Below are 10,822 nucleotides of genomic sequence, written 5' to 3'. Positions count from 1 at the left end.
TTCACATCAGTTATCATGATACAGCAATGGTTCTTTGCACTTAATAGGATCCTTACAACCCTCCGGGGTGATTGAACGAGGTGATCACATAGGGTATAACTCATAAGACAGGAGGACACGGAGTGTGTCTGTAAGACCGAGAGATAGTCTGCATACGCCAAAGCGCGCGGCACCGATGATACAGTCCGAGGAACAGTGATCTTCGACAAGAACCAATTCGCGAAGAGTGGGGCCAAAGAACCGTCAAGTACCTAGATAGGTACTAAATTGAACACCGAAGACGAAGACACTTGCGAAATTAAGAGTGCAGGAGATCACGAGACTGACATCAACTCTACACCTTTTCGCAGCTTCCAAAACATTCAGTGAAATCACAAAGCACATCAGTTGATTCGAAATATATTCAATAGGTTTCATATGCCCGAGTCACACTTCTGGTTGAGCCATAGGAAATCCTTTTGGCCGCACGCGCCCCCCCCGGTGTCGGTGCGGTGCACTATGAGCGACCTTAAGGAATATAAACGTCACATCACGGTCTACCTGTGATATAATATCTGTTACTTGGAACAACCAACTCCGGAATTAAGAGAAAAATTGCACGAGGAGTCCGTTTATGTTTAAGATTCAATACCTACAACGAATACAGAACGAGATTACTTTTCCTCCCTCCCGTTTGAAAAAAATTATTGATATCCGGTTAGAGATTTAACAGTCAAGACCGATCAGACAATAACTCACAACTTGCTGACACTCACTTTCATTTCCTCTAAAACATATTACTATAGGACAGAGTGAAGTGAAGCTATTCCTTAGCTGCTTAAGCGTAGCCATTCTACCTCTGAGCCGGATTTCCTAGCCTTTGCCCAGGCATTGTTTCTCTCATGAAGGAGACTGGACAGTTCAGCAGAAAACCAGGGATTGTTTCGTCCCTTCACACTAAATTTACGCAGAGGTGCATGTTTATCTATAATTTTCATTAAAACCAAGATAAAAATAAGACCATGCAGTTTCTACATCAGCACACAGATCGATTTTTCCCCAATCAAAATCAAACAGATCATGTAAAAAACCCTGCTCCACTAAGTGTTTTTTATCTCTCTTTATGATGCGTGGTTTAACTTTTTGGACCTTAGTGTCCCTAATTGTGGCTACAACACAGTGGTCACTCACATCATTAGCAAATACTCCCACAGATGAGTATTTATATGGAACATTTGTTAAAATTAGATCAATTAAGGAGGATTTATTGGGGACTTAATATTTGGGCGAGTAGGACTGTCTATAATCTGAGTAATGTTCAAAGAGGTACAAAGGTTTTAAAATCCTCTGACACAGAAGTTAACCAGTCCCAATTAAATCACCAAGCAGTACTATTTCCTTGTAGGAAAGTTGAGATAACAGTTTTGCCAATGAAGATAAGGAGTCCTTGACAGCCGAGGGGGCCCTGTAGCAACCCACCACCATGACCTGTTGACCCTTTGTTACTTCGACATTCACAGCTAAAAATTCTAGTTGTTTACTAACAGATTTGGAAACCATATTTGTTACACAAAACTTATTTTTCACATAAATGGCAACGCCACCACCTTTTTTAGGACGGTCAGTGCGATATACATTGTAACCATTTATGTAAATGTCAGAGGCCAAGATGGATTTGTCTAGCCACGTTTCTGATAAGACAATGACATCAGCATCAGTTGAACTCGCCCAAATACGGACAAAATCTAATTTAGGTAACAGACTGCGCACATTTAAATGAATTAAACCTAACCCCGATCTAGAAATAAAATCAGCAGGAGTAGCTATTTGACTAAAACTACTAGGTGGACCCGGATTTGGCTGTACATTTCCTGATAGTAACAACAATAAAAATACCAAGCACCTTTTCCTCTTAATCAACACACAAACATTGTCAGCTGTTCTAGAGTCACCAGCAAACTTCGCGAAAGTGAGATTAGAGTTCAAAAAACAATTCTGAAGGACCATCGTGGCAGGCATGTGAGAAAGACAGACATTTGACGAAATGAACATGTTACATGGGGATGTCCCATAATGACATCCCCATGTAACAAATGTATATTGGTTAGTACTCCAACAAAAATAGGTGATAGGCTAAAAGGCGGGACATCTCTTAGCAGTTGATCAATCACAACAGAGCCGGCCAGATAACCAATCGGAGCTGACTTTATATCATTATAGCGATTAACCCAAACGCCTACAAGTTATGATCTATATGGATTTTGGATGGTTGAGAATGTTTGGTTTGCTTTGACTTAAGAGAACATTTGAGAAACGTTTACGAGTGTTGCTGCATGAGACCCAATGTTGTAACAAGATGTTGCCATAAATCAGCAGAAATGTGAGAGCTAGCTAATGTAAAGGACATGACATGAGCAAGCCAAGACCAAAATGCAAAATGCTAACCAGAGGGATGAAGAAAAAACATCAGAGTTATTCCCATCTTTGATTGATTGTTGTTAGCTGACTTTCTGGCCACTAAGGGAAGCTTTTTAGCAAAGTGAGTCACGTACACATTTCACACACGGAAGCGGGTCATGGTTCCCATGGGGATGACTAAGCAGTAAAATACTTCCACAACCTGCGTTTCCACTTACATCACTTCAAATACACATGGTTCACCCTGTCCTTCAGAATTTCTGCATAGTACAGTCCTGCAGTAGATAAAGCTGAGGAAGGACTCCCTCCTCGTACACTCACCTGGATATGTTCCTGCAGCTGGACTTCATGTTGGCGCGACAGCTGCTCATGCTGCCTCTGGAACTCAGCGATCAGGATCTGTCTCTGGAGCTGCTGCTTGTGTTTGAGCGTCACCAGCTCCTGCTGCAGCTGCTGCTCCTGGTGGTCTGTAGAATCATTTAGGACATTAAAGAGGGAGATGTTGTCTTCACCTCTATTTCCATCATTACAGTTAGCTTCTTCTGGTTAGGTTTATCGTAAATGAGGTTTTTACTGGGAGCCAAGTTATCAATAGAGGTCTTCTTCCCTCTAAAATCAGTGGACAAGGTCATTAAACTCAGTAAAACCACCTAAATGAAAGCAGTTTCACGTACACACAGTTCATTCTCGAACATTGCTAGGCAGTCGTCCAAGAGGGGCAGCAGATGCAGTGGTCACTAACATTTGCTTAGTGCGTTTCTAAAGATCCAGGCGTTCTGGACATTTTTACCAGGAGTCAAATTATCATCAGTGCTCTTCTTCTCCTTGACCCGGTGTTTAAGACTGTTCAAAACACTGAAGAAGCAGTAAAGTATATCCAACCTTGCTCAGCTGGTGCTAACGTTTTCAAAGCTGGTGTTCCAGATGGGGATGACTAAATAAATACTTAAAAACTGTAGAGATCTAAAAATGTGACTTAAAATTTGAGAAAAAAGTAAATTCATGACAACTTCTGGCAGACAAGCACAATCATCATCACTCATGCACAAAGTGGATACAATGCCATGAAAGATGACCAAATAGTCAAAGAGTCTGGAAAGCTAGACACTTCTCGCACTCAACTACTGCTATCTTGGCTGCGTAACAAAAGTCACGCTACAAGCAGTGATAGCAGCAGTCAGCACAGCACAACACAAATAAAAGTTAAGGTTTAAGTTAAAGTTTTTCCATGTTTAATACACGTAGCACCTCATGGTGTTGGAAAAAAGCCACCGTTAGCGACAACGTTGCTACCTAGCTAACAGCTGTAAATCACTTTTGGTGAGGGCACAGCAGCCATGTACAATTTTAAAAAACACTACTATGGTAGGAATTTATGCAGTTCAAAAGTGTTCAAAGTGTACGACATGGCAGTGTAAGTATCCACATAGAGATACAGCAAAACAGGGACTGTGATTTAAGTTACAGAGTTTTACAGAGTTACAGAGGTGTTAAAATGGCTGTATAAAATAGTCGTTTTCAGCCTTTTGAATATAAACATTTCACAGCTAAAAATATCCAGATACAACTTTTAGCCACAAGACCTGACAGTTACAGTAGGGACGGTCCCCACTTACTGATGACTGGCCCGCGGCCTGGCTCCGAGGACGTGGGACACGCTGTGGAGACGGGCGCTGTAGGATGGGGCTGGGGAACCAGGCCGAACGAGGGCTGCTGGTGCTGGTGCGTGGTGGTGGAGGTGGGGGTGGTGGTCCACTACGCGCAGATCCATGGGAAGGATGGCTGAGGAGCCGGGGGGCACCTGCATGGGCAGTGATGCCGAGCTCACGTCCACTATAGGAATAGAGGAAACAAGCACATAAAGATGGAGTTTGTTAGGAACATGTAGCAAATAACTACGATATGTAAATAGGACATGAACATTTTGACCCCAACAGCAGATTTCTATCTCTATGGGCTTTTGAGCTCAACTTGGCAGGAAAATAATTGAATTATTATGACAGTGTTGGGTTGAGTTGGAGTCCTGGGGAGTTATTGAAGTACATTCATGTTGTTTTTGCTCTATTTATAGTAGGATTATATAATACATTCAAGGCCAAAACATTTTTTATATCTTTTGATAGCTGCCAAAACACCCTGTCCTCCCTCTGATCCAAACACATCAGCTGTAGCCTTGACTACTGCACTCATTACACTTCATGTTGGTTGTTGGCAAACTACGGCCTTAAGCCTGTTTTACAGTTGTACACATTGGGTAAGAGCATTAGCAAGAAACACAAAAACCTAAAACTGTGTCAGAGAAGATCTTCAGAGAAGCAGGGGCAAAATGTAATGTGATAAACAACACTTCCATACATCATTCTCAAAGAAAGCTTGTACACTGTCTCACACACACACACACACACACACACACACACACACACACACACACACACACACACACACACACACACACACTTTCCTTGACACCAATGACCAAAAAAGCGCACACACAGGGGTAGAATGATGAAACATGGCAGCAGGGAGCAGAAACAATCCCCTGCAACATGACTTCTGCAGCGGGTATTTGCTGACACTCATACAGTTTTTACTGTACAGTGTGTATGTGTGTGCTTCCACTGTGTGTGTGTGTGTGTGTGTGTGTGTGTGTGTGTGTGTGTGTGTGTGTGTGTGTGTGTGTGTGTGTGTGTGAACAAGCACATTGTGTTTACTTTAAGCGCAATGCTGACATTGTACTGTATGTAAGTGTGTTTATTTTACAGAGGAAGCTAAGTTGTGTGTGATGTTGAATAAGATGGATTCTTGGTGTCAACACATATTTGAAAGGACAGCCAAATAAATACACCCTCTGTATCTTTCACACTCTACACACAGACAGGGTTAGACACTTAAAGTTCACTGGTATAAGCACAAGAACTGCACTGTAAAAAAAAAGTTATTTTACAGAAGCTACAGTAGGGCTGCACATAAAAATAAAATGTATGGAAATCCTTATGGACTATTGTGATATTCAAATTGCAGAAAGTGAATTATTTGTTTAAAGGTGGAGTAGGTAAGTCTGAGAAACCGGCTCGAGATACACTTTTTGTTATATTCCATGGAATGCTCTTAACATCCCGATAGCAATGAATATCTTTAGTGTTTTGACAAAAAATCCATAACAAAAACGGCATCTGTGTATACCGTGTGTATCCGTAGCACTGTAAAAAGCACGACCAATCATTTTAGCCGGCCCGGCTAAAATAACTGGATAGCCTACCTGCCTGTCAGCCTTCCATCTGTGCACAAACTTATCTCGTGCCCTCATTGGTCATGTGCGCGTTCGTGTGTGTTGGAGGAGGGGCTCTGTAAGGAGGTGGCAGATTTGTTCCGGTTGTGTATTTTCAAATTCTAGCGCACTCGAGCTGGTTTCTGCAAAATTACCTAACCCACCTTTAAGTGTATATATGTGTATACCATTTTGAATGAAGTATTATTGAGCTGCAGTGATATCCAGGCCTAATTGTATTCTAATTGTAAGACTTAATTATTACGGATCCTCTCAGAAAAGCACACTTTATCATAGATAAAGCCTATAATATTGTGAAACATATAGCAATATCAGTCAAAATAATCAAAATGAGTTGTTTATTTTAATCCAAATTGTGCATGTACGTGTTTCCTAAGTTAAAAACATTTGTTTCACAAATAATGATATATGTTTAACAGGCTAGTATAGCTGTTGAAACATGGACACTTTAGAGCCAATACAGTAAAACCCAATATCCCAGCATTGACGTGCAAAAACCGGAGCATTAGTGCAATCAGATTATTTCTCCAAAACAAGCAAACAACACAGCAGCTAACACACAAGCAGTAGCACAACTCAACATTAGGAGGAAAAACGAAAATTAAATATTTGCCAACTTTTAAGCCTTGATATGTAACTGGAATATGGCGTGCTGTGATTAACTTAACACAGTACTATAAAAGTTGTGGAAAAAAAGAGACGCACACGTTCTATTTTTGACTACTTTAAAAACAAAGCTCAAACTCAACAAGAAAACCATTGGCCAATGTTACTCTTAACACTATGTTTCCATAGAAACACACTAACACTGCGCTGTTACTGTGATAGTGTGAAGGTAAAACATCCCAGAAAAGGCACACAAGTTGAGTGCTAGTGTTTAACCTACTACTTTCTTTTTCTATTTTAATTTGAATGTCAAGTTGACAACTAAAACTGGCAGTGGTTTTGAAGAAATGTCATGTCATGCACCATTGCCTTTTTCTATGCTGGTGTTTGAAAATGTGTTTTAGGCTATATTAAGATAAACCATCTTAAATGAGATAAACTCTTCTTTTTTGTTGTTGCAGTAAATTACAAACAAAGCCAGAAAACTAAACAACGTTTTTTCTATACAAGTTGGCGAGGCCATGACAACATTTTTAAAAACATTCAACCAAATGACTTCTACATTGTTGCTCGATATCTGAGCTCCTCTTGATTAAAACCTCTTCTTGTGAGTCCTTTCTGATCGATATGCTCTGTATAGAACCACCTTGCCCCATGATAAGCCCCTCTGCCAGTTATCAATACCCTGAAACCAGTATAGTGCATCTCCGACCTATCACGGGTGTCCTGGCATCCCCGGTGACCAATGAGGTGGCGATGGAATTGCTGAGATAGCCAATGACATCTTTGGTACCGGGCAGTTTTTGAGATTGCGGGAGGAAACTGAACACCACCCAACGGGACGGCAGCAGGGGGAAGAAGAAAGGGTGTGGTCGGGACAGACAAGCTGGTGCTTCACTGGTGTGTGTTTGTGTAATTGTGTCACTATACTTGTGAGGACTTGTTTGTTGGACATTAGAAGTAACTACTTTGTGTTGGGCTCTTAGTTTACATTTCAAAAACCCAAGGTTAAAGCCAAGGGTTAGGTTTGATTTGATTATATTTATTGAGTCACTCAAATCCAGCTCATATGAGGATTCATAATACAATATTGAGGCTAGGCAACAACCTTGTCAAGGTGTCCCAGCCATGTCCTGAATAGAAAACATAAATTGTTAACAATGGATCGGGGAAACAGGTTATGACAAACGAATGAGCGTAGACTGAAGCACATTTCTGTGCACCAATCAATCATAAATCTAAGGGGAAAAAAGTCAACATGTTCTTATTCCAGCCTCTTAAAATGTGAATATTTTCCCTTAGATTTGACAGTTAACTGAATCATTTGAAGTTGTGGATGGAAGAAGACGTTTGAGGCTGTAAACTTGGTATATGGTAGAGGATTAGGGCCACATCTTTTTTTGATATCCAAGCAAAAAGTACAAAAAAATTGAATGAAAATTGAATCCTCAGAATTCTAAGAAAAAAGTCAGAATTCTAAATATGGCCTAAATTCTCCTCCATTTGGTCTTGAGAATCACTGACAACCATGTTGAACCTTATAAGAGACCAAAACAACTAAAATGAGTAATCGAGAGAATAATCAACAGATTACTCGCCAATGAAATAAGTGGCTGCTTAAACCCCACCAAACGATTCTTGATGTTAACGAAATCAAATGTTTTAAATACATTTACTGAACAGTTTCATCCATGTTTTATCTTTTCAGGGGTAATGGTCAGGCCTGTGCTTGTGATGAAGCTTTGTGTACATGTGCGTGTTAAAATGATTCCTGGACCTCTGACCTAGAAACGTGTTTCTTTGTCATTTCAACATAAACAAGCGCACAGAAAGAGAGGTGCCCTGTTTGTCGTTCTCACTCAGGAGGAGTCTGCTCTAATCATCCGTGTAGTGCGAACAAAGCCTTTCCCTGTGAACCATGGTAAACGTTCAGCACACCACCTCTCCCGCCTCCACACACAAATAAATGTCCACACACATGATTGTCAACTGTTTGTACACATATGTAATAAGCAATAAACAACAAGGCCAAACAAACAAAACCTTTTGTTGGGTCAATGCATTTCAAGCGAGTGCCACTTTGCACCATACGGGGACCATTCAGAGGGACCCCAGCGCCAGCTATTCTAGCTCCGCGGTGAAAAACATGCGTAGACCATCCCCTCAATTAACTCCTTTTCTACTGCAGATTTTCCCATATAGTCATTAGTCGGCAAGCATCGGACGAGAAGACATGTCATCCTAATTATTGCTAGATAGGGCCCCTCGGGTTAGCCTGGCACTAGCCCCATCGCTATTTCTGTACGGTCACCCAAGTGTTTTATTTAGTTAGAATTGAAATAGGCTTCACAAAAGCTTGTTTGTTTTCGCAGAAAGCAAAAAGGTTCCCACCTCCAAACACCAGAAGAAAAAAAAATGAAAAAAACAGTATCAAATGCAACGACAACATCGAATTAATGGCAAACGCTTGTCACAAAATCCATGACAACTTCTGAATTTTAAAAAGCTAGCTCATAAAAAGTAATTAAATTCATGCAGAATTCTGATTCATAACACAGCTAGGTTGGAATGACTGCCTCTGGCCAACCCTGTTCCCCACTCAATTATTTTTCCATAAAAATTACCTCATTCTTAATAAAGTTTGGAGACAAACATATTTTCTGCAAGATTGTGCAAGTTTTCGCAGTTTAAACCATGATGCTAACGTTTAACAAAACTACTTGGTTGTGTATATAAAATAAGATTATGGTTTGATTTAAGTACGTTTGTTATACAATTTAAAGTATGTACAATTATTCAAATAAAATATTCAAGATTACATTTTTTGGGGCGAAAAATGTGGTATCCTACAGTAGGTTAAAGTCCTGAGTTTATTTGACCCATTCATTCACCTCCACCTCCTCCCAACATGGATATGGACTTAGATTTTTTGTTTTTATTATACCATTCATTCAAATAACTTAATACTGGATACTGGTTTTCACTTGCAACGTTTTGTCTTTTGGAAACATAAACCTTGCTCTGCAAACTAAAATCCACTAGAACTAGGCCAGTGCACATGGAAATACAAACTAAACCTTGTGCCAAAATGGTAACCAGAACTGCATCACCTGAACTGAATAAACAACCCAAGCTGCACCCTTTAATCCAGTAGTGGAGTTTCTTAAAAAGTAAAAAAAAAAAGAAGAGCCAATCCACCTGGCAAAAATAGAACTGTGTTGGCACAAGCATTTTAGTTTTCTGTATGCTCTTGGATTGTTTCTATGCGTAGCATAATGTAGACTTGTATATGTTATTGTGTTAACACAACTGATGCACTTACAGAGCAGTGATCAATGGCCGACTGCAAGCCTGCAACAAGGCAGGACTTACAACAACAAAAAAACTAATTACAGCCACTTATCCTGAAGCACAGGGGCTACAAGTGCAAGTGGCACAGAGAGATGGAGATGGAGAGGGAAAGGGAGGTGGTTTAATCACTGCACCGGCTACTCAGTGGCTAACCACACCGGCTAGCACATTCACATTGTACTGAGTGCTTTCTGCATGTTATCATATCTGATACAAACAGGAGGTATTTCGGAGTGTTAACCTTTCAATAATCAATTTTTTGTAGTTTCATTGCCTAGAGTTAGTGGTTTTACTTCTAGTTTCATATTTGTTGCACAATATTAGAATCACAAAGTACAGAGGTAATGAGAGGCTAGTGAGAACATGTTGGCAATTCATATAATTATCTGAATTGGTTTTGTTTGTGTGCTTATGATTTAAGAAAAGGTAAAAAGAAGAAATATGTAGCAGGTGCATTTTTTTTCTTCAGGATCTTTTTTAAGTGTGTGTTGTATAAATCCTTCAAGGTTTTACCCCTTGTGGCAACATTCAGTACTACAACAAAAACAACTTAACAGATAAGTTACACAACTCCGCTCTGGATCATGTAACGGTACGTCCACACAGCAACTTTAAAAAAATCTTCCAACGCTTCTCTGCCCATTAACTTTGAATGGGAGTGACGTCACTTTGCCTCGCTTTTCGCCAAACTGCATTGTGGGGAAGCAAAGCGAAGATTTCCAGGATTTCCAGGATTTTCAGGATTCAAAAGTTGAGCAATGTTCAACTATGAAGCTGAGCTGGAAGCGTCAGCCAATCAAATCCCGTTTATGCAAATCTGACAGTACAAGCGCTAGCCAATCAAACCGCGTGCAAGCTGGGAGAGCCAGACCGCAGTTCATTTCCTCATATTCCAAACGAGAAATTACGGTAGCAAATCACCCGGTTCTTTACGACCAGAACGATTTACACTCCACTTTGAGCGATAGAATTACTAACAAAGCACTTATATACTAATAAAGGACTGGCTTATCTAAAGCCAGTTGAGTAGCACTTTGGCTCTATGAAAACTGATGTACTTATATGATTCTGTTTTCTTCAAGGTTGTATCTCTGGTCGAATGTACTTATTGTAAGTCGCTTTGGATAAAAGCGTCAGCTAAATGTAATGTAATGTAATGTAATGTAATTTACCGGGATA

At 40.2% G+C, this 10,822-nt stretch overlaps 1 protein-coding gene across 1 annotated transcript in view; it reads right to left on the bottom strand.

Annotated features, from left to right (window-relative positions):
* Positions 1-10,822, bottom strand: part of hdac4 (histone deacetylase 4) — a 71,937-nt gene that overhangs the window by 57,485 nt on the left and 3,630 nt on the right. The window contains exons 2-3 of the mRNA XM_010769810.1: positions 4,109-4,230; positions 2,719-2,856 (exon numbers count right to left, since the gene is read on the bottom strand). Of these exons, the coding sequence (XP_010768112.1) occupies positions 2,719-2,856; positions 4,109-4,230 (260 nt within the window). The remainder of the gene's footprint in view (positions 1-2,718; positions 2,857-4,108; positions 4,231-10,822) is intronic.

Source organism: Notothenia coriiceps, unplaced genomic scaffold (genome assembly GCF_000735185.1).
Source record: "Notothenia coriiceps isolate Sejong01 unplaced genomic scaffold, NC01 NC01_scaffold00007823, whole genome shotgun sequence".
NCBI classification, from domain to species: Eukaryota; Metazoa; Chordata; class Actinopteri; order Perciformes; family Nototheniidae; genus Notothenia; species Notothenia coriiceps.
The sequence above is the reverse complement of the archived record's forward strand: the minus strand, read 5'-3'. Positions and strand labels throughout refer to the sequence as shown.